The sequence below is a fragment of the Typopeltis vanoorti genome, chromosome 24 (assembly GCF_054136105.1).
Source record: "Typopeltis vanoorti isolate ZY-2024b chromosome 24, IOZ_Tvanoo_1.0, whole genome shotgun sequence".
NCBI classification, from domain to species: Eukaryota; Metazoa; Arthropoda; class Arachnida; order Uropygi; family Thelyphonidae; genus Typopeltis; species Typopeltis vanoorti.
In genome coordinates this window covers 20,446,380-20,472,449 of record NC_143572.1, presented here as the reverse complement: position 1 = coordinate 20,472,449, position 26,070 = coordinate 20,446,380, and the positions used below count along the sequence as shown (strand labels likewise).

Genomic DNA, 26,070 nt, shown 5'->3' with positions numbered 1-26,070 from the left:
TGTACCTATGAGGTTTTGATCAGGGAATTCACTATAACAAACAACAAACTATTTCCTGTGGTCTCCCTACAGGATTGTTATAGTGAATCAACTGTGTGTGTGTGTGTGTTGGCCTGTGCATTGTATTCCTTGGTAAACACATGGAATGGGAGGCAGTTCTAGAGTACAGCAGTAGGAATGAAGGGGGAAGAGAAACCTGTTCTTTGAGTACATCCCTTATACCAAAGCCATCCCTTTGGTATAAGGGATGTCGAGTGATAGCTGCATGCGTTTCATTGGCTTTGGTAGTGAAAAGGAAAATTATTGATGCTAGTTCTGATGAATATTTACCATGGAAATATTTATAGAAGATGCATACAGTAGATACTAAATGCCCATGTGAGGGTAGTTGGAGTGAGTTGATAAGAGATGGTTCATTAATCAGTCTGATTGCTCTCTGGGATATCTCCCTGGATGTGTGAGCATTACTCAATGGATTGGCAGATTTGTGATTTGTACAGGATTAATAGCTGTTCAAAGGTAAAGTAATTCCTAGAGTGAAAGAGGAATCCTAGTTTTTTGGATGCCAATGAGGCAATGGTTATAATCTGTCAGAAGAATCGATGTCAGAAGAATTCTTCCAGAGTATGGAAGAATATGGTTCTTTTTTTTTTTTGTGGGAAATGAGGCAGAACTATGTTTTGCAGGCATTGAAATTCACAAGGTTATTTGAGCTCCATCAAAGAATGGTTTGGAGTTAAGAATTTAGGCTTGCATAGTTTGTTGCACTTTGAGTAGTGGTGGTTTGTCAAATGAGCAGGAGGTACTGTCATTGGCAAAACTGTGTATTGGTTGATTGGTGGTCAACTGGAGCAGGTCATTGATGTATAGAAGAAAGAGGGTGGGAGGGAGGACAGAATCTTGTGGAACCCTAGCATTAGTGGCATAGTTAGAAGATAGGGAGCTGTCCACTATCACAAGCAACGTGCATCCATTGAGAAAACTGGCAACCCAGTTGAAGAAGTCACAGGACAAAATGAATGATAGGAGCTTACTTAATAGGTTCTTGTGCCAGATCTGGTCAAAAGCCTTGGAGATATCAAGTGCAACCATTTGGGATTCACCAAAATTTTTTAATGGTATTTATCCAGAGGTGGGTGACATAGTTCAGCAGATCCCTGTTGAATGACATTGGTGGAAACCATACTAGGTAACATTTATTAGTTGAGTACTTTAAAGGTAGTGTAGGAGTTGGGTGTTGATGGTTCTCTGTTGTTTTGGAGAGGACTAAGACTGAGTGAGATTAGACGATAGTTTGATTGTAAGGATCTGTCACCCTTCTTGAGAATAGTTTAGTTGTGGGCTAATTTCCAGAATGTCAGGTAGATGTACCAGTAGAGTAAAAAAGCACTAATGAGGCAACAAGAATAGGAGTCAACTCTGGAAGAGTTAGGAACTTTTTCATATCTAATTTGGACATGATATTTTAATCACTTCCTGGTGGAAGGTCAGAGAAGGCATTGAATGCTGGATGTATGGAATGTTTGGGAGACATTTACCAAAATCATCTATGAAGGCATTTGAGGAAAAGTATGATTCCACGAGATTAGATTTTTCTGTGGGTGATGATGCAGTAAAGGTGGGAGGAGTGTTGGACAAAAGTTGTGGCCAACTGCTTTGACAAGGGACCAAAATGCACAGTGCCATTTAGACACGATGCGAGTTTCCTGCATTTGGCTATTTGGATATCAATTTTTGATTCATTGATAATTTCTTGCAGCTGTTTCTGGCTTTGGTATAAGCACTAGGAGAAAGCAGAGTTCTTGATCATAGCCAGTTGCAATATGCTTGAATCTTCATTTGTACAGCCTTGGTACATCTTTTGGAGAACCAAAGCTTACTTAGGGGATGGGAATTTAACATGGAATGGGGAATGTATTCTTCCATTCCAGAGAAGATTACTTCACTGATTTTTCCGTGTATATGCTTGAGTCGGAAAGCCGAAAGCATATACACGGAATATACAACCAAGGCAATGAAATCTCTGAAGTCATCCCATTTGGCATTCTTATAATGCCAGACAAGTGTTGGTTGAGAATGGCTGTGTGGGTGTTGTTCAATGGGAGAAGAGATAAATACAAGGTTGTGGTGTGAATTAACTAAGAGAGATATGCCCTTCACAGTATATTGAGAGGGATCACTAGTGAGGAAGAGGTTCAGAGTGGTTGGAGTTATCTGGTATTATGGCAGGCATGTGAACACTTTGCATAAGATCATTTGTGATGGAAAATGTCTCAGCATTTGTACCTGCTTGGTCTGTGCGGTTGGAGAAAGAAAGCCAATTGGTATTGTGAGCATTAAAATCATCAAATAAGATAATCTCACTGCTACGAAAGTTGGACTGAAGAACATCAACTTTCAAGAAAAGGAAGTCTGAGAGTTCAGAGTGGTTGGTGGCATTGGAAGAGCAATATAGACAGCATATGAATTTTGACAGAGTGGGGAAGAGAAATTTTCAGCCAGTGTAGATCATTATTGGGAGAATGCTCTCTGGCATGGTATGGTATGTCAGAGTGAATGTGTGCACAAATGCTACCCTTGAGCCCAAACGAGTCGAAGAGTGTGTATTTGAGGGGTGTTGAGATGAGTAGTGCTTGGAGTGACTGAAATTTGGGTTCTTCATGTCAGAGAAAGTAGGTGGGCTTGGTAGGCTGGTGGTGGAAGTGGACATTGGTGAGGTTGGCACTGAGCCTATGTATATTCGTGAAGTGGATCTAGAAGTGTCTGTGGGAGTTTGACTGAATGGGTCATACGTGTTCCGTCTGCTGTACTTGGTTTTCAAGTTGGCTATTAACAGTTGATTTTCCTACTAGTGTTCCTCTTTTGTAATCAATATGTAATGTTTCATTATTGCTTTGTCATTTTTCTTCCATTTGTTGGTGAAGTCATTGTCCTTAACTTGAAGGTGAGTGGGCCAGTCAGGTTGGCAAAATGCTAGAGGGTGGAGTTTATTCTTAGGGGATCAGATCAAAATTGCTAATCTGATGTGGTTTGAATGTAGTGTGAAAATGTTATATCTTATTAGTATTTTGGCTGTCCTGTCTTATCTGTAACATGTTTGCTCTGAAGATGCTGATTTGAAATCCAGCAAAATATCATCATCATCATCAAATTCCTGACATGAACCTTTGGGGGGGGGGGTGTACAGGATATGATAGTACTACATAACAAACTCACATCATTACTAACTTCCTATCTACAATTTTCCTCCAAATCAGTCTGTTACTTGTCAAGACCCCAACATTATCAGATCTTATATTTCTATCGTCTAATGCCTTAGACGATAGAAATATCTCATCTCATCTTCTTTATACCCTCTTTTACCTTGCGGTGTCGAGGGTCCATTGATCATCGGACCTCAATCCGTTTACAGGATAAGGTGGTTAGCCCTATGCCCCGGTATATCCTATGGCCTGTAGTGTTAAGTTCTCAAGGCCAGTTTGCCTGCTTTGCGGGATGAAAAACCCCAGAATAAACTGAGGAAAAAAACCTGCTGTCCACGCCCAAGACTGGCTAACTTGGCTATGGCTGAGGAAGATCCTTCAGCTCCTCACGTCACCGACGGGAATCGAACCTAGGACACTCCTTCCCCAGGCATATGGTTGCGAAGCGTAAAGCCACTAGGCTAACCGTGCGGACGATAGAAATATAAGATCTGATAATGTACCGTATCAATCCACCTATATCTTGGTCTTCTTATGGGTTGTTTTCCTGCCAACCTGGCAGAGAACACTTGTTTTGCTAATCTTTCCTTGCCCATTCTGTTTAAGTGATCATACCACCTGAGATTAGCTCTGCTAACACATTCCTGGATGCCAATCCTTGTAATTGTCTAGTTCTTTCCTAATATCCTCATTTTTGATATGATATTGTTCAGGCCTCTAATCTTTCTCAGGACATTCGTATCTGCGGTCTCTAGTCTTTGGTCAAGTGTTTTACTTCTGACCCAGCTCTCAGATACATAAGTTAAAACTGGTTTGAACACTGTCTTGTATACAGCTAATTTAGTGTTCCGACTAATTTCTCTCTTATTCAATATGAATTTATTCAATTGACTTCCTACCATACCAGCTTTATTGATTCTGTTGTCTATTTCCATATTTAATTTACCATCTTCACTAAAAATCGTGCCCAAGTAGCTGAAATGTTTTACTTGTTCCACAGGTTCTCCATTCACAATGCAGTTGACATTTTCAACAATTCTACCTATTTTCATTGTCTTTGTCTTTTTATTGCTGACCTTCATAAGATATCTATTACAACAGTTATTTAATTTAGTCAGGGAATCCTGCAAACTTGTAGCAGATTTATTTAGATGTATAACATCATCCGCATAAAGCAAATAACTGACATTAACATCTCCAATTTTGATATCATGTTTAATACCACTTTCCTTCATAATGTGATCCATATAGATAATGAATAACACAGGGGATAATGTACATCCTTGTCTCACACCAGATTTAACATTAAACCATCTTCCTGTACTTCCTTCAATTCTAACTGCTGACTTGCAACTCAAATAAAGACTAAGTATTGCTTGATATAATGCCCCATTGACACCATATAACTGTAGAGTATTGAATAGTTTCTCTCTTGGCACCTTGTCATATGCCTTTTCCAGATCGACAAAACTTAAATATAGATCTTTGTGATATTCCCATGCTTTCTCAACTATTTGTCATAAAGTGAAGATCTGATCCTGACAGCCTCTATTTGGCCTGAATCCAGTTTGTTCTTCACCAAGCTTTTCTTCCACAATTCTTCTCAACCGTTTCTCAAGTATACTGGCATAAATCTTGCCAGGAACACTCAGTAGGGAAATACTTCTGTAATTCTCACATTAAATTTTATTTCCCTTTTTGTATATGGGCACTATGAGAGCTTTACTCCAATCATCAGGAATTCGTCCCTCTGTCCAGGCCTTCTGAACTATGCAGTGCAGCCACTGTAAGACTTTTATACCATCATACTTCAGCATTTCTGGTCAAATATCATCTACTCCTGCTGCCTGTTCACATTTCAAGCCTTTGATGGCTTTTCTACTTCAAGTATGGATATGTATTCCTGACTGTTTGCCTGTTGAGTGTTTTTTACCACTGTACTATCACTGCTTGTTTCATTTAGAAATTTTTCGAAGTAATTACTCCATACTTCAAGGATATCTTTTTCTCCTGTTTTCATGTCACCTTTATCATCTCTAACTCCTTTTACAGCACTCTTTCATCTATTTCTAAGCTTCTTCAACAACCTCCAGAATATCTTACTACCTTCTTGATATTTATTTTCTATATTCTTGCCAAAGTCCTCCCTTGGGATAAAAGATCATTTGAAACCAAAATTTTCAACATTTTTTTAAAATAAATGTTATTTTGAAGGTTATACAGATTGGATCACTTTTGAAAGTTGGCTTCTTTAAATTAATGGAACCTCACAAAAAGTTGTGCATAACCAAAAGCAACATCTCCGTAGGGTGTTACCAGTGATTCATATGTTTTCTTGGATGCATTTCTAATTTTATAACAAGCTTTTACACAAAAACATTGTTCATTACTCTCCAATATTGTAAAAATACTGCAGTTCAAAATATATCTTACTTTATGGGTATATACCTCACAGTATGCTTATGCTAAATACTGAGTATGGACTATAAGTCTCATTGAGGTGTGTGTAAAGATGTTCAACATCATTGCAAAATTGAGCAAAACATTTACATTAGAACAAATACTTGATACAGATAAATATAGATGTTAGGTTTTTATTCATTTCTGAAGACTAAGTTAAAGGGTTCAGATGAGGTAGACTACTTATTTGATTTAATTTAACACCTGTGGTGGAAAAAAAACAGTGGAAAGATGTTTTTTTAGTATAGATACTAGCTACATTATAAAAACTGAAATGTTGCAATGAGAAACTCACTGATCTTCATCTACTTACCAAAGTAGACCACCACTGATCACTAATTAATGATATTGTCAAACATGTAAATATTAGCTTTATCATGTAGCTTGCATTTATATTATAAAAAAAATAATCTTTCAGTTGGTTTTTTCACCACCAGATGTTAGCTTGAATCAAATAAGTAGTCTACCTTACTTGAATCCTTTACTTGGTCTTTAGAAATGAATGAAAACCTAAACTATCACATATATACTAAGTATGGCTCTTTAAAAATTATTTGAATTAGGTACCTTTGTTCTAATGTTAGGGTCTTATTCATTCTTGCAGTGTTGTAATGGTAATAGACTTTTCATTACAACTTTGTAGAAGTTGTAAATTACAAACTTAATAATATTGATATATAAGACAAGTTATTAAAGATTAGAGATGGAGTTTGTCTTACTAAAATATTTTGCTTTCAGAAACTGTTGCTCCTTCTTTGGCTTATGTCAACTCTAATAGCTGTACTGTTTGTAGCATGGCAGAATTCTAAAAATACTGTAAGATTATCATCCATTGTGAGAAAATTTTTTCATGGTGTTGTAATAGTTGTCTACATTCCTGGAATTCTTTATGATCTTGATATGATGTATTTAGCTAGTGGTGTTGCATTTGCCATTTTTACCATCCTTGAGGTAAGGCAGGAAAAATTATTTAGAAAGAAATTTAATATTTTTATTGCATTAACACACATGTATATAAAGTTCATTGAAATAACTGTAAAGTGTGAAAATAAATGTCTAAAATAAGATGCATTCATTACATAGTTAATGCTATTAAATAGATATTTAAATTCCATATTTACATACCAAATTATTATAAACTTATCTTTTGATGACATAAATAAATATTTATAGAATATTGTACTATGGCCTTGTTGCCAAGGGATTTATTAAATAATGTTTGATCAAGCCACTTCAGATGTATTCATGTTGTTCCAAATTCTGCTTTCCTTGTAATTGAACAAATATGACATTTCCTTGATAGCATTCCCAAACCTTCTGCTTGCTGTGAAGATATTTTCAGGCACAAACTTTATTTGCCTACACTTGGATAAAGTTTAAACTAAATTTATTATAGTCTAACCAAGTGCAAAATAAACTTCCAGAATCTTGTTTTATTTAACAGAAAAATAGTCAACTGCTTGTGATAGAAAAATCATTAGATCTCCATGGAGTTACAGAATTATTGTCAGATCCTCATTATTAAATAAGTGCTCATCAAATCATGTCTTTAACTTGTTCACTGTTTCAGTACTCACCACTCTCAGGCAGTATTCCACTCACCCACTCACCACTCCCAGAAATGGCTTGGTCTATTCCTGTCCCCATCTACGCTATGAAAAATCTCCTCTCGATTAATCTGGTACAAGTCCTTCACTAGCTTCTCTGCCAGGCTCTGCAGATGACATGCCCACAATCTGTTTTTATACCTAATAATTCAAAATATCTGTTACCTGATGCTACCTTAGTTACTCTCCTCTGGATCCTTTCTAGAATCTCTTTGTCTCCTCAAAGATCAGAAAACTAAATCTGCACATAATGATATGGGACCTGATCAAGACTAACAATAACTTCTTTTCTTCTATTCAATGTCTTCCTCATCATTACCATAATGTGTTATGTTGTCCTAATAAATTTTAGGCTTTAGATGTCTCCCATCATCCCCACCAAACTGTATACACAGCATCTCATTTTTGCTTTCTGGATTTCAAAACCTTACACTTCACAACATTGAATTGGTATTCCCACTCCTGCCCACACATCTGGTCTGTTCAAATCTTTAGAGAATCACAAATTCTGTTTTAACTCCTTAGTTTTCTCCAACTTTACGTCATCTGCAAACAATTGTTCATTCCCATTTAAATTTCTCCTAATATCATCAACATATAAGTTAAACAATATAATGGCTCTAAAGCAGATCCCTCTTACGCTGTTCTATCAGTTATTATTACTATTTGTATGCAAGTTGCTGCTACCTCTCATATGGCATCTCTCATAATCTTTTGCCAAATCTAGCTATATGAGTTATAATCTATTGCCAAATGCTACTGTATATGTATCTCCTTTGTCTAATATATCTGTCATCTTGGTATAATGTGCAAATAAACTGTTGAAACATTACCTCTCTTTAACAACAAATCCATGCTTATCTTTAAAAAGAATCCTGCTGTTATCAAACCAGTTTTGGATCCTGTCCCTTGCCAATCTTTCAGCACCTTAATGAAAAAACCCTATATATGTAGACTGGCCACGTAATTTGAATCCCCAGTCATGGCACCACCTTTGTGAAGTGGAACAGCTTTACCTTCCTTCCACTTCTTTAGGATCCTTCTGTTGCAAGGCCCTTGTTTAATAGGTATGTCCAGATGACAACTTAACTCCAGAACATTACCTTATAATATGCAGTGGTGTATATCAAATCTGCCTTATTAATGTTGAGTTTACTTAATTCCTCATATTCCTCCTCCTCACTCACCATTAGTCTCTCTCTTCCACCATTCCTTCCTCACTGCACAGTATTGCACTTGCAAAGATGAAATACCTTGCCTTGATGAATTGTTCATTAAATACTTCAGCTAATATCCTCTTTGTTCACCTTCTGTATGTGTTTCCTGCCTATGAAATGTAAATCTATAGCACATTACTATTGGTAAGGAGTTCAATAATCTGGAAACTATCCTCCTACCTAGAGACCAGCATGGAACTTTTTCAGACTACTTCAGGTCTTACATGATGGGTGATAGTAGATGAATTCTGCCTAAAGACATTCACAAACATTCATGCCTGCATTGGAATTTGAACCCACAGGCCATTCACTGTTGAGTGGATACACTCTCTACTTAGCCAACCTCTCTACCATTTCCATCAACTAATGTCATCCTTTGATAATTATTCTTTTTTCTACTATACGCATTATCTCGATTAGCTAAGTCCTGCTCATACTGCACTTATGCATTGTTTACAACCATATTACCTCTTCCATGCTTCTTTTTTTATATACTTCTCATGAACTGATTATTGCTTTCATGATGTCTTTTTCCAGATTATCTGCTTAATTTCACTATTCATTAACTTTATATCTACCTACCTTAATTAATACCCTGACCTTTGGAGTACATTTAGATATTGCTGCTGTTAAATACTTCTTTGCCTAAGCAGCATTAATTATCTTTCCACCTAAATTATACTTGACAGGATATGTTGTGTGTAGAAGCAGTTGACTTTGCATAATTTACTTTATTTTCCAGTACACACACACACACAAGCTTCAATCTTTTCTTCTCACTCCTTATTTCATGCTATTGCTCCCTGCATATCACCATCTTTCCATAATCAACAGCCTTGTAGTTTCATATACATCCTTTCTTCAGAAGCCTTTGTGGTTGGCCACCACCCAGGTGACCACATGGTCACTTTTGCTAAATGGAAACAAATTTGACTCCTCAATTCACAATAACATTCTTTGATGCTGGGATCAAATTCAAGCCACTCCATCTTTATGTTCCTCTATTACATGCTGCATCAGATAGTCATCTTTCAGAAACTCAGGAAATTAATTTCCTTGCTACTGCTTCTTTTTTTTCAGTTCATTCTATATTTCTGTACTTCAGCTCACCCATAACAATCATTCTCATCTCTTGTTTTCTAAAGCAGTTTGCATTTACATTTCTTTTAAAGATTAAAGATTTCATTGTTATCATCCTCCTCCACATTTCCAAGTCTAGTGCAACATTCCACTAATTATCTCATCCTGTCTAGCTCCAAATCATACTATTGTTACCTGAAACACACAAAAAAAAAAAAAAGCTTTAATCTTTTGCTACTATCTCTGCTACTATTTCTTTCCCTTGCATCTTCATCTTGAGTAGACACAATTCCTTTATCATGCAATACTCTCTTCCCTCTTGCTGTTATTATCTTCATGGAAAACACATCCATGAAGATATCCATGGATATGTTTTCCATGGTAATAGAGATGAATATGGAAACACATCCATCTCTGTTACCATTAGTATATCATCCTCATCCAACCATGTTTTACCCATACCAACAATTTTCAGGCAAATCAATTCAATTTTCATAACAAGTTGTGTCCCCTTACTATTCCTGGTATTTGCAGTATTTGCAAACAAACTGTAATTTATTTTTGGATCTGTAACCAGCCCTACCTTTCCCCGGCCAACTGCCATTCATCCTAAAGCATTTCCTCTTTGCATTAATATACATTTGCTTTGGCTTTCCAATATCCACTTACCTCATGTTTCTGGTATCCACTCTCCTTCACTTTCCATTGTCCATCTTGTATACCAGTTCTCTCATTCTTAGCCCTTTCTTCTTCTCCTACTGTTCTCATAGCACTCTTCTTTCCTTATTCATTCATAACTCCTCCATCAACTTCATTTTTTGACACCTTGCTCTTTCATGGCTCTTGCTTCAGGTTTCTCATTCACTTTTAACCCTCTCATTACTTCTATTTGAACAACACTCTCTCTCTCTTCAGATCACTCATATAAAACACATTCAGTGCAGTTCATTACCCTTATACATTTCCATGTATTCCTCTGAGGATACCTAACTCCTACACTACCTTGAGAGTGCTCAGTTAATAAATAACTGCCAGTATGAATTCTACCAATGCCAATCAACAGGGGACCTGCTCACTTATGTCATCCACCTCTGGATAAGTACTATGGAAAAGTTTGGTGAATCCCAAGTGGTTGTTCTTAATGTTTCCAAGGTATTCAACCTGGTCTCGCACAAGAGTCTATTAAGCTCCCATTATTTGGTCTGTCTCATGACTTCTGTAACTGAATTGCCAGCTTTCTGTTTGGATACACACTACATGTGATAGTGAATGGTTTTTTATCTTCTAACTATGCAACTAACCTAAAGCCGGGTTTTTTTCCTCTCAGCCACCTTCTTCTCTCTGTATACAGGTAACCCTCATATAACACGATACTTATACAACGCGGTCTACAAATTGTAGTAACCCTTTATCTTTTCATATATTTTTCATCACGTGACTTAAAAATCAAATTTTATCTTCGTTAAATTTGTGTCTGCCCGTATCGCGCATGTAGTTATAAGTAGCGAACTCATATTAGGGGAAATACCCGTTAGCATGCATGTTCAGCAATTGCTTACCATATAAAGGGTTACTACAATTTTTATAGTAATGGCCACATAGAGGGTTTTTGCGACATCGTTGAAAACGAAATTAGTGAATTAATTCATGGGGAAATAGATTTAAATTAGGAGGAACTGGTACAGTTAATAGATGACGTCGAACCAAATGGCAGGGAAAGTTCTGCCGAAGATTCTGATTGTGATGAATCCATTAAAGAATTCAGTTTAAAGAAATTAGCAGAAGGATTGGACTTGACAAGAAAGTTTGGAAGTTATTTTATGGATAATGATCCCTCAATGGAGCGCTCCGGAAAATTTATGAGACAATTGGATATTTGTTTAGCTGCATATTATGAACTTAATAAAAAATTGCAGCATAGTGGTAAGCAAGATCTTATTACTGACTTCTTGATAACTAAACATGCCGAAGTATGCAATGAGAATTATACAAATGACGTCCAAGAGATTTCAAGTGATGACAACGTCCCACCACTCGTAAATAAAGAACATCTGAGAAATGTTTGTTTTGAAGACGGTGATTACAATTAAATTGTGCACTTTATTTTATTTTGCCTAAAACGTTTATGCATTATGAGCAATAAAGTTTATGCACAATTTGTATTTTTATAAGTTTATACTATGTATTTTGTTTCATAGTTTATATGTTTTCTTAACTTACATGAATTACCTGAATTAAATAAAAATATTTTTTGTTGGATATGTCACTGTTTATATGATTAAAAAAAACGATTTCGGAACATAACCCTACTTTGTCTATGTGATCTGAGTCTCGCATAACGCGATTTATATAACGCGGCATTTCTGTAGAACCTAACATCCGTGTTATATGAGGGTTACCTGTATATATATCAGTGACCTACTCCAGTTGACCACCAATCCAGTATATAGTTTCACCAATGATAGTACACTGCATTCTTCCTTTTCATTTCATAAGCCTTGAACTACACAAATGACCACAACTTACCAAGTAGCAACTCCTACTACTTTAAATTCTGATCTCTAAACCATTCTTCAATGGGACTTAGATAACCTGGTCAACTTCAGTGTTAGAAAAGCACAAAAAAAAACCTTGTTCTTTCAGTCTTAGCTTAGATGACATCTAAATCACTAAGCTACAAGATGAGATTTCCCTCCTTGGGATTACCCTGACATCAAGCATTCATTGACATAAACACATTATACCATTGCCTCCTCAGCATCCACGTAATTAGGATTTCTCTTTCATTCAAGACATTACTTAACCTCCAGACAACTATTAACCCAACACAAATTGCAAATCTGCCCAACCATCAAGTATTGCTCACATATTTGGAGTGGTGGCCCTGAGAGCTGCTGCATCCAAAAAAATTAGGATTCCTCTTTCACTCAAGGCATTCCTTTACATCTGAACAGCTATTAACACTGTACAAATCAGAAATCTGCCCAACCATCGATTATTGCACACATTTGGTTTGAGCAATACTTAATTCACTACAGGGAGCAATCAGATTGATTAATGACTCACCTCTTACAAATGCTTTCCATCCACTTTCACATGTGTTTAGTTCTGCTGTATCAGTATTTCTTCTCCCCCCTCTACCAAATCCATTGAAACGCATGTATCCACCACACAACACTCCTTCACAGTTCAACTCCAAACTCACAGAGCGAGCTTCTCTTCCTCTTTCATTCCTTCCACTGGAACTGTCTTCCCTCTTATGTGTTTTCCAAGGAATATGATGTACAGATCTTCAAATTTTATGTGAACAAATTTCTCATTTTTTAACTCTCTATGAAGAGAGTTGAGAAATAGAATGAAAATTCTGTGAAGTTTCCTTCATAGAATTTTCATCCAAGCATCAAGGGCATTGTCAGCATAAAATGCAAATTAAACAAGCATGAGTAACAAAATGAAGATCAACTATGAGAATAGTTAAATCTTCATTTTTAATGTATACATATAACTATTGACCATGCGTAGGATGTATGGAGAAGAATAATTTCCCATAAGGGAGATAACTTTATTCCATTGTTTCTATTCAGATTGAAGTGATGAAGTAAGGTTTCACAGCTTTTGTGCAGGACTTTAGTCTTTTCCAAATGATCCAAAGTTTGGTGGAGTTAACATGTTCAGCAAATCCAGATTGTTTTGGCTCTTGAATCTGATGTAGTTGGAATGTTCATCACAATGAACAGCTACATACCTACCAGTTTGGCCAGAGTAAAATAGTCTGTAAATGTAAGATGTTTGATAAACATCATGGTAGGTGGGCAACATAGAGATGCTATAATCATTAGTGACTATGTTAACAAAGAATTCGCTGAAGTCATTAGACAAGAATGATGTTAGTGAAATTATTTCTTGTGTCAGTGACACTTCAGTAGAGCATAAAGAGTAATCCCAATGGAATGAGAGTGTTAATAGTGCCAGATTTTTGACAAGGATGGTAATGTGACTGAGCATGGATATAAAGTCCTGTATGGGTTTATACTGACATTGGCCTTGATGGTTGGGAAAAAATTCTGTGAAATAAAAAAACTCCCACACAAGTCTTTATTGTTATTTATTGTAAAAGAACCAACTAGTTGGGTACCCAACACAAATGTGTTACAGTATTTTAATATACATTGAAGTAACTATAATTGTCCTTTTTTGATTTCAAACAATTTTATTTGCAAATGAATATCATGAATGCAAACTTGAGTAAATTATCACTTATAATTTCCAATCATAGACTCAGTTTAATATGGAAATGAACTGAATTCAAAAAATTGAGTTGAAAGTTACATCGTGTTATGTGAGTGATGTAGACAAGTCAATTTCTTTATTTTGTAGTGTGCACGATTATTGAACATTCCACCATTTGGAGAACTTCTAAACTCAACATTTAGTATTTTTCTTGATGAAAAAGATTCAGGATGTCTGATTTTGACTCATATTTACCTTCTTGTTGGATGTTCCTTTCCTTTATGGCTATATCCATTGAATCTTGAAACTGCTGGTAAGTCAACATGTAATGTTCCACTCACTATACTAATATCAATAAATAGCCCATGACTATGGATATCAGAATATCTTTACTCTAGCTATTTTTATTATTGTGCAGTATTACTAGAGGACTAATAAAAATTCTCTGCTAGTTGATTTCTGGCCTTTCTTAACTTTGAAAAATACAGATATATTTCATCTAGAAAATGTCCCGAAAATTTTTGTTAGAAGAAAGATTCAAACATAATCTTCCATTGCCACTAGGATTTTGTTATAATTTGTATCTCTGGAATAAGAGACTTAAATATTATGCATTTTATTGTCTGTACTATGAAAGCATAATTGCAATCATTGACAAATGCTCCCATTATTTCTAACTTACTCATTTAGTATCATGAACTACAATGAATAGTATTAGTAAAATATTTGCAGTTATAATAATTCCTGAACAGATAAATTTTATGGACTTGCACATGTAAAGTTAAAAAAAAAATTCTCTTGCAGTTAATATATCACATTTAGGCTATACATTCAAATGACACAACTCTTCTCTTCCCCTTCTACTACACCTGTGTTCATTTGTTTCTTTAATCAGTTTATCCTTATTTTCAAAATCATTTGTTATTTTATTAAGTATGTTATGTTATATGTTATCATATGTTATTATCTAATTAAGTATATTAGCATATTATTATTATTATTATTACATAACACCTCCAGGGAGTCCAAAGACTCATCGAGGGAGAGTACCTACTCTACAACTCTCCGTCTCCACCAATCACAGCTACCTTCATCATCTATACCAACTGCATCTACCACCGACCACCACCACTAGGATTTTCACAGACATCCATGCCCACGGCGTGATTTGACCCGCAGCCTTTTGGCTGGAGAGTGGATACGCTAACCACTCGGCCAACCAGGCCGGCAATATTATTATTATTATTATGTGACACCTCCAGGGAGTCCAAAGATTCATTGAGGGAGAGTGTGCCAACAGCAACAGATATTATTACACAGTTACAAAATACATTATTGAATCCCTTCCAACTACTAACCGTACTCAAACTTGCTTAACTTCTTGTGTGAGCCATTAGTAGCAGAGGCCCTACCAATCGACCAATCTTTGCAGGCATATATACTTGACAAGAAATTATATTCTTGTTTTAATGTTTTAATCCTTTATGTAGGTGTACGCAAACATAATTTGTGCAACTCAGTATCTCATAATGCTTTTGCATTATTTCAACCTTTGTGTTGAGTATTAAAATAACTTTCACAGCTTAACATGGAACAAAATTTATATAGACTTTATTCAAAAACTCCAATGTATTTCATCCAATATTATATGGACATTGTCAGGGAGATAGACCATTAACTATCTTCAAAAGATGAATCAAAATAATGAGTCATAAATCATGTATATTAGCTTGTGTCTCAGTCACAGCTGAAGTGTATGATATTACACTATTAGAGTTTTCAAAGGAACAATTGTAATAAGTTGCATAGATAAAAATTCATATACTTCAGCTGCTACTGAGACACAAGATAATATATGCATGATTTAAAACTCATTATTTTGAATTCATCTTTTGAATGTAGTTAGTAGTCTGTCTCTTTGATGATGTCCATGTAACATTGGATGAAATATATTGGAGTTTTTGAATAAAGTCTGTATAATTTTTGTTATATGTGTAAGCCATGAAAGTTATTTTAATGTGTCTATTGCACATGTTCCATTAAAACTATCAAGCTATTAACCTTTATTGCAGTCTCATCAGTGAGAGACTTTCCATAAAACTTTCTTTAGCTATCTCTTATCTAGAGGATATAACAATATATAAGGAATAAAACTCCATGGAAAATATATGACCTCTGCATTAATTTAACCTTGGTATAGCTCTTACTATTACTAAGGAGACTACAAGAAAAGTTGAAACCAGTTGGTTAATCACCCTTCCCATATTATTTTTGCATTTTGATACTGAGACAATTGATGTGAAATTAGCAGCCTCCATATACAAGTACGGCAGTTGTGAAGATGCTTCACACGTGAACTTTGTTTGCTTATGCTTGGATAAAGGATTAAAACAATAATATAATTTCTTGTCAAGTATAATATACTTTCTAACCATGGAGAAAAACTTACCTTAGCTAATTAAGTTCAATAATGTATTTTGTAACTGTGTAATAATATCTGTACACTCGACGCTTACTATAGGAAACACCGTTGTGACAAATGCACTCACTATAACAAATTACTGAAAAGTACCAATCAGAGCTCCACAAGTACAATGCTGTGTTAAAAGAAATTCAATATAGCATTTTATCCACTATAACAATCATTTTTATAGTTCCTATGTATTTTTGTTACAGTGAAAAAAAACTGTGTCATACTTTGTAGACAATGAATTTCATTGCCTGGTGTGCAACCACCTCCCCACTTACTGGAGGCATGAAGGGGCTGATAAAGTTTCTTGTTTATTCTCTAAAGCAGAGATTCCAGATTACATTCAAAACAAATTAAAAATAAAATGAAAAATCTTAGTCTATTCATGATATTAATAATATACTTGCAGACGACAGCACATTGCACTCCTCCCTTTCTTTTTGATAAACCGTACTCTACACAACTCACCCCAACCTACAGAACATCAACCACCACTGCCCTCAATTCTGATCTCCAAGCCATCCTCCATTGGGGTTCAGATAAACTAGTCAATTTCAATGTTAATAAAATCCAGTATTGTCTTATTTCTCATAAAAAAGAACCATTTTCTCCCAGTATTATTCTTGACAACACTCAAATTTCCAGACAATCAGAGATTTCTTCCTTGGAATTACTCTGACATCAAACCTCTCCTTGCATAAACGCATCACAACCATTGCATCCTCAGCTTCTAAAAAACTAGGATTTCTCTTTCGCTCAGACCATTACTTCACCCAACAGCTGTTAACCTTATACAAATCAAAAATCCGCCCAGCCATTGAATACTGCTCCCGCATATGGGGTGCCCCCCCCCAAAAAAAAAGCTCCCTCAAAATGCTTTACTCAGTACAAAGGAGAGAGCAATCAGACTTATTAACGACCCATCTCTTACCAACTCACTCCCCACACTTTCGCATAGATGATTGGTCTCTGCACTACGTGTATTCTACAAATATTTCCATGGAAAATGGTCATCTGAAATAGCATCAGTAATTTCTCCACTTAACACTAAGCTCGTGGGAACACATGCAGTTGCTCAACATCCCTTCACAGTGCACCTTGAAACCGACAGAACAAGTTTCTTCTCTTCCTCCTTCATCCCTGCAATTGCTGTATACTGTGGAACAGTCTTCCCCCTGTTGTGGGGGAATACAATATACAGTCATTTAAATCAAATGTGAACAAGTACCTCCTTTCAAAACCCACTACCCATACACAGTACTATAGTACATTAGTACTGTGTATGAGTAGCCAACCTCTCATCTATGAGCTCAACATAAAAATGAATAAATAAATACTCAAGGTGTACAACTAGAGAAGTATATCAACACCATTGGTGTTGTCAAAACAAATTCAGTGACAGTCAGTGCCAAGTAGAGTAATGTAGGCAAAAAATCAAACTATGTAATCAGATAAAATTTGCTTGTGGAACAGAAGATTCTATAAGGAAAATTGAAGAATTTTTCAAGTCATTAGAGAAAGCAGCTAACAGAAAAAGTTGGTACCTGTTGGCAATATAAAGAGCAGAGTAGGAAATGAATACCAGACTTACAACACAGAAATGTTTTATGAGCATTTCAAAAAAAAAGATCAAAGCTAATAATAATGGTAAATACCTGTTTTATGATGGTACAACATGACAAAATCTCATGCCGGCTGGGGCGTCGCCCGGTTAAACAAGGCCCTCGTTGTTTTTGCCAGGGTGAACAGCGAAAAGTCAGCTACTGGAACAAATCTGAAAGCACACCCCAACTCAACATCACCAGAGTTAAAGATCGGTACTATCAACATAAGAAGCCTGAATTGCAAAGAAATGGATCTAGCTGAGGAATTAGATAAGTACCAGATCGACATAATAGGGATGACTGAAACAAAAAAGGCAAAAACTGGTGAGATCTTTCTGAGCAATAAATGCAAAATGTTATATTCAGGCAATGACAATCAAGGAAAAGAAGGAGTAGCCATTGTATTCAACACTAAATATGAGGCTAATCTTCGTGAATGGCAGGCAGACTCAAGTAGAGTGATGTGGGCAAATATCAGAATGGGGAACTGGACAATGAGACTTATTTCTGCCTATGGTCACACAGAAGGTTCTACTAAGGTAGAAGTGGAGGAATTTTTTGAGGCTCTAGAGATAGCTACTGACACAATGAAAAAGGAAAAGTTGGTCCTTGTTGGGGATCTAAATAGCAGAGTAGGAAGTGATTGTCAGACATACAAAAATATTTTTGGAAAATTTGGAGAAAATAGCAAAGCTAATAATAATGGCAAATACCCGTTGGATTTCTGCTCAGGACATAGACTGGTTATTACTAACACCATGTTCCAACATAAAAATGTGAACAAATTCACATGGAGAGAAGAGGCAAGGAATAAGAAAAGTCTCAATGACTATGACTATGTTATTGTTCATAGTGATGTTTTCAACAATCACTATTAATCCAACAAAGGGGATTTGAAATTGGGAGTGATCACTATTTAATCTTGAGCAGAATAAAATTGAATTTTATATCGAAAAGAATAACATGTAGGAAAGTTTTAAAGTGAATAAAAGTTGAGCAGCTCATAGATGTGAACTGTAGACTAACATACACAAAGATTATTGAAAAAAAAATGAGAGTTTGAAAACAGGAACTAAACCTTGGAGATTCAGTGGCAAGCCTTGAAGAAAACACTGATTGATTCAGCCAGAGAAGCATGTGGTGAGGTTGTCTGCAAGGATAGAAAAATCAGAACTCCGTGGTGGATACAGGAAGTTAAAGAGGCAGTGAAGGAAAAGAACAAAGCATATCAAAAGTTCCTGGCAAATAAATTAGCTTGTGCTCTTAGAGAATACAGAGACAAATGTAAGAAAGCTAAACACTTTGTGAAACTAGCTAAACAAAAGTCATAGAAGGACTTTGGCAAGAACATAGAAAATAAATATCAAGAAGGTGGCAAAATATTCTGGAGGTTGTTGAAGAAGCTTAGAAATGGAGGAAAGAGTGCTATAAAAGGACTTAGAAATCATAATATGTGACATGAAAACGGGAGAAAAAGATATCCTTGAAGTATGGAGTAATTACGTTGAAAAATTACTAAATGAAACAAGCAGTGATAGTACAGTGATAAATAACACTCAACAGGCATACAGTCAGGAATACATATCCATACTTGAAGTAGAAAAAGCCATCAAAGGCTTGAAATGTGGAAAGGCAGCAGGAGTAGATGATATTCGAGCAGAAATGCTTAAGTATGGTGGTATAAAAGTCTTACAGTGGCTGCACTGCATAGTTCAGAAGGCCTGGACAGAGGGACAAATTCCCGATGATTGGAGTAGAGCTCTCATAGTACTCATATATAAAAAGGGAAATAAAACTGAATATGAGAATTACAGAGGTATATCCCTACTGAGTGTTCCTGGTAAGTATACTTGCCAGGAACACTCAGTATACTATGCCAGTATACTTGAGAAGCAGTTGAGAAGAATTGTAAAAGAGATGCTTGGTGAAGAACAAGCTGGATTCAGGCCAAATAGAGGCTGTCATGATCAGATCTTCACTTTACGACAAACAATTGAAAAATCATGGGAATATAACAAAGATCTGTATTTAAGTTTTGTCGATCTGGAAAAAACATATGACAAGGTGCCAAGAGAGAAGCTATTCAATACTCTACAGTTATATGGTGTCAATGGGGCATTATATCAAGCAATACTTAGTCTTTATTTGAGTTGTATGTCAGCAGTTAAAATTGAAGGAAGTACAGGAAGATGATTTAATGTTAAATCTGGTGTGAGACAAGGATGTACATTATCCCCTGTGTTATTCATTATCTATATGGATCACATTATGAAGGAAAGTGGTATTAAACATGATATGAGATGTTAATGTCAGCCCTTTGCTTTATGCGGATGATGTTATACTTCTAAATAAATTCGATACAAGTCTGCAAGATTCTCTGACTAAATTAAATAACTGTTGTAATAGATATGGTATGAAGGTCAGCAATAAAAAGACAAAGACAATGAAAATAGGCAGAATTGTCGAAAATGTCAACTGCTTTGCAAATGGAGAACCTGTGGAACAAGTAAAAGATTTCAGCTACTTAGGCTCGATTTTTACTGAAGATGGTAAATTAAATATGGAAATAGACAACAGAATCAGCAAAGCTGGTATGGTGGGAAGTCAATTGAATAAATTCATATGGAATAAGAAAGAAATTAGTCGGAACACTAAATTAGCTGTATACAAGACAGTGTTCAAACCAGTTTTAACTTATGGATCTGAGAGCTGGGTCAGAAGTAAAACACTTGACCAAAGACTAGAGACCGCAGATATGAGAGTCCTGAGAAAGATTAGAGGCGTAAACAGATGGTATCAATGGCAATATCATATTAAAAATGACGATATTAGGAAAGAACTTGATATTGCCAGCATCCAGGAATGGGTTAGCATAGCTAATCTTGGGTGATATCACTTAAACAGAATGGGCGGGGAAAGATTAGCAAAACAAGTGTTCTCTGCCAGGTTGGCAGGAATACGACCAGACTGATACGGCACGATGTGCCTTAGATGATAGAATTATAAGATCTGATAATGTTGGAGTCTTGACAAGTAACAGACTGATTTGGAGGAAAATTGTAGATAGGAAGTTAGTAATTATGTAAATTTTTAATGTAGTACTATCATATTCTGCACACCCCCTTGAGGGTGCATGGCAGGAATTTGATGATGATGGTGACCTGCTGGATTTTTGTTCAGAAAATGGACTAATCTTTATTAATTCTATGTTCCATCATAAAGATGTGCACAAATTCATATTGAGAGAAGACATATGAATAAGAAAATTCACATTCACTATGTTATTGTTGATAGCAATATCTTCATGCTGGTTCAGGACAGGAACCAGCATGAAGTGATGGTGATAGGAAGTGATCACCATTTAATTTTGAGCAGGTTAAAATTGAATATCATACTCAAAAGACATGTGTCTAAGAAAGTTTTAAAAAGAATCAATCGAGCAACTTTCCGAGGTGGTGAACTGTAGACTTAAATATGTTCAAGAAAAAAAAAAATGAAGTTTGAAAATAAGAATCAAATTCTGAAGAAAACATTGATTGACTCAGCCATACAAGCACCTGTTGAGTTTTTTGCAAGGATAGAAAAATCAGAACTGCAGGATTTGGGTAAAGATACAGTCATGGAAAAATAAGAAAGTGTATCAAAAGTTCCAAATAATTCAGCATGTGCTCTTAGAGAATACAGAGAAAAATGGAAGAAAGCAAAGCAATGTGCAAAAGTAGCTATTAAAGTCATGAGAAGACTTTGGTAAGGATATAAAATATAAATATCAGGAAGGTGGCAAAATGTTGTGGAGATTATTGAAAAGCTAAGAAATGGAGGAAAGAGTACTATAAAAGAATCAGAATTCATAAAGGTGAATTCTGATTTTGAACAAGAACAAAAAAAAAACTAAATATAAGGATATTCTATGTCTGGAGTAATTTATTTTTAATGACCTGTTAAATGAAAACCAGAAGTGACAAAATATGAGAAATATTTTGTCAGACTATAGAATGGCAGTTTGTTAATTAGATTCCTATGCCAGTCTTGATCAGATGCTTTTGAAATTTTGAGAGTGACCACATGAGTTTCTCCAAATTTTTCCATGGCTTGAGTCCAGAGGTGTGTGGCGAAAGCTAGAAGATCAGCTGTGGATTGAGAGTGGCAGAATCCATATTGCTGGTCATTGATTAGTTGGAAGGTCTCTAGGTGGAGCAGAAGTTGGATATTAATGACCTCCATAGGTTTTGAGAGAACAGAAGTTAGAGTGATTGGATGGTAGTTTGTTTGCAGACTGTTATCATATTTCTTTGGAATAGGTGGGATGTGGGCTTGTTTCCATGCTGTTGAACAGCATAGATTGAAGAAACAGTACAGGATGGTGTTAGTTCTGGAGCACAAATTTTTAACCCAGTAAGTGAGATACCATCAGGACTAGATGCCTTGTTTGTGTTCGGGTTATTAAGGACTCCTCTGATTTCTTTCTGGCAGAAGACCATGGCACCCCCCATTCTTGGTAGAATGGGAGGTGCCCTGGTCATCACTACAGGAATTGGAAGAGAAGTGTTGCCAGTAAGTCAGCCTTGTCTTTGGGTGAAGTGACTATGGTACCATTTGGATGTGAGAGTGGTCGAAATATGGGTGGACCCAATGGTTTTGGCAAGGGACCCGAAGTCTTTACTGCCATTTGGACAGGAGTCTGCAGCATCTGGCCCTTTCAAAATCTTCAGGAATTGTTCTTTTACACCTGCAGTTTCAGTTTTGAGCCTCTTATCTGAGTTTTTTTTTTTTTTTTTTTTTACTGCATTGGCACATTTTTTTGAATTCTTGAGATTGCTCAAGAATTTAACTTGTCATGTAGTACTGTATACATTATGCTGTATACCCCCCCCCTCACTCCCGAGGATACATATCAGGAATATGATGAAGATGGTAAATGGAAGACCTGAGGAAGCAAGAGGTGTTGTGAAAGAGAAGGAGAGTTAGCAAATGGAGAGGTGAGTGGCACGAGTGAAGAGAATGAGTGAAAATGAACACAAGATGGACAGGAAAGGGGGGAGAGGTCAGTGGACAAGGAGGCACTGTGTGAAAAGTGTAAATGATAGTCTCAAGAGTAGTGTGCAAGAAAGGATTAAGATAATCAAAGAGAGGTGTAATATCAGTGATGGGGGATGAGTTGCATCTGAGAAGTGGAGTCAATGGAACTTGTTATAGAAACAGAAATGAACTAGTTGTATGTTTACAAATGCTAGATTCGAAGTATGCGGAATGAAATTGTAGCGTTGATAGAGTTCATTCATCCAAAAATTGTTGGAATAAGTGAGATGTGGTTGAGTGAGATTGACATTCTGACAGGAATAGAGATGGATGGATATGTAGTCTTTCATGAAGACAGACAGGGAGGATGAATGCTGTGCTGTTGATGATGACAGAGGTGTTGTGACCATTTAGGTTGGAGATGCAAGGAGCAAATAGTGACAGTGGTTTCGAAGCAGTATGGTGTGAAGTGGAGGTGTACAGGATGAAATGTTTAGTAGGGTGTTGCTATAGGCAATGTGGAGGATGGCGAGAAGGAATTGTTTCGGCAAATTGGTCTGGCTAATAAGAAAAGGGTAATCATTATGGGCAATTTGAATTATGGTAATATAGACTGGAATGAAGAGACAAATGAATTTTTTGAGTTTTTGAGGGACAACTGTCTTATGCAGTAAGTAACAGAGACTACACGAGGATCGAGGGTCTTGGACTTGATTATCTTGTCAAATCTTCCTTCAGTTGGAAAAAGTGACCATGAAGTGATTACTTGGGTGGTAGCCAGCAATATTAGGACTTTTGTGAGCAAGGGCCATAATTCATGAAGGGATTTATTAAACATTTAATAAATTATTTTTATTCTTTTTTTTTTTTTTTTGTTATACTGAAGTACAGAATCTGGAGAATTTTTTTTATGAGTTATTCACATTTTAAACTCCTTTTTGACTTATGGACCACCTGTATGAGATGGGTGATTATGACAAACTCAGAAGGTAGCTTGCATCAATATCATGGAATGAGGAATTGGATGAAAAAGAAATCGCTGCTGCTTGATCCCTTCTCAGGAACTATCTGGCAGAAGCAACGACTGAGTGCATTCCAAAGGTTAAGAGATTAAATAAGGTAGGTATAAAATGGATGACTGAAGAGGGGGAAGCATGCAATATGAAGGCAGCACAAGATGAGCGGCAGTAATCAGTTATATGAGGAGTACAAAGAGCAAACAAGGAAGGTGATTTTCTTGGTAAGGTTAGTGAAAATGTATTATGAGCAGCAGTTAGCAAATGAGGCTAAAAGAAATCCTAGCAAGTTTTTCAATATGTGGCCAGTAGGAGGAAGAATGATAAATAAACACTGAGGAGGTGTTAAATGAGCAGTTCATTAAAATATTCCATTCTTGAGATTATAACATAATGCAGAACTTGGGAGCAGCAGGAATCAGGAGGAACCGCTGAGTGAGCAGGAGGTGTATGAGGAATGGAGTAAACTTGATGTCAACAAGGCCATGGGATTTGGTGGTATATCACTGCATGTCTTGAGGAAATGTTCTAGGGAGTTAACAAAGCTTTAACTTACTTTTTTTAAATGAGTCTTAGATTGGCCCAAGTTCCAAAGGAGTGGAAAGAGAGCAAAATTGTTCTGCTTCATAAAGGGAGTGATAAGACTAAGGCCTCAAATTATAGGTCAATCTGTTTGTCTAGAGTTGTGGTCAAGGTGTTGAAGAAGCTAGTGAGGACAAGGATTCAGAACTATGTGAACAGCAGTAGAATTCTCTTTGGACAGCATGGGTTTTCTAAAGGAAGATCATGTTTTGGATGTTTTAGCAATCTGCTTACTTATTATAATGTTTACTTATTATAACAATAAAATTATATTATAATATTGCTGTGCAAATTTTTGGCTGCCTGGTTTTCAAAAGGATGAGTTGTTGGAGAGGGTTCAGAGATGATTAACTAAGTCGATTTCTGATCTCTAGAATGTAGAGTATGAGAACAGATTGAGAGAATGCAAATTAAAGAGCCTAGTGAATAGGAGGAGTGGGGGGGGGACATGATCAAGACATAAGTTAGTAAGGAGTAATTACCAGATTAATGTGAATTAGATTTTTCATAGAATGTCTGGAGATGGAAAAATGAGAGGCCATCCCTGGAAGCTGTATAAGGTGGGTGTGAGCAAGGGAATGAATTATAATTATAATATAATTATAATATAATTATAATTATATTATAATATTGCACACAGCAATATTATAATATAATTTTATTGTTGTAATAAGTAAACATTATAATAAATAAGCAGATTGAATGCATTGTAATATGTATTGCATAATATAATAAGTAATAAGTATTGCAAATATAAAAATTGAATGCATTATAATAAGTAAGTGATTGAATGCATTGGTGGTGGTGCATTGGTGCAGAGAGTGAATGTATTTTAAGTCAAGATATGATGAGCTGTTCATGTGAGACTGTGACCTCTCCTAATGTGTCTCTTGACTCCTGATGATTGAGTCAAGAATTAATTATTATTCTTTTATTTTGCAAATCAGTGTTTTTCTAATTATTTTACTGGAAAGAATGCAGAAATTATTTTTGAACTGTTTTCAGTAGTTTTTCATTTATCTTAAAGCAGATTTTTAATGAAAAAATGATGTTATCAGATAACATTTTTTGAAATAAATAGTTTCAAAAATTACTTTTTTTTTTTTTTTCTTATTAAATTCAAGTATATCATATATGTTTGTTATTATGTTATCAGTTTTAGATGTACTGTATCACTGTTATGAATAATGTTAAATTGCTGTATCTTCTTCCTTCCAATTTTGAGATTTTTAACATATCAAAAATTTATATGCATTACTACTTCAGATGAATCTTCACTTGAGCTTAAAAATGCAACCCATTGATGAATATTTTTGTAGAATACTAGTGCTTAACTGTAAAGAAACATATGATGAAAATATATGAAACATGTTGTTGGCAGATTGATTCAAAATTTGTTCATTATTCAAAGATTCCAATTACATCTCTCCACCCTCCATGCAGGAACTGAATTATGAGTAACTACATTCAGAGATCTTCGAAATATGATAGGCAAAATAAATAAATGAAATGTATTATAATAATTGGGAATTTAAATGCAAGAATTGGCAATATGGCCAAAAAATTAATGAGGAAGTAATCA

The 26,070-nt window shown here is 35.7% G+C and overlaps 1 protein-coding gene across 2 annotated transcripts in view; it reads left to right on the top strand.

Annotated features, from left to right (window-relative positions):
- Dolk (Dolichol kinase) overlaps positions 1-26,070 on the top strand; it is a 148,166-nt gene that overhangs the window by 95,507 nt on the left and 26,589 nt on the right. For both annotated transcript variants that reach the window (XM_090413949.1, XM_090413948.1), the window contains 2 exons: positions 6,402-6,614; positions 13,945-14,110. In XM_090413949.1, the coding sequence (XP_090270075.1) occupies positions 6,402-6,614; positions 13,945-14,110 (379 nt within the window). The remainder of the gene's footprint in view (positions 1-6,401; positions 6,615-13,944; positions 14,111-26,070) is intronic.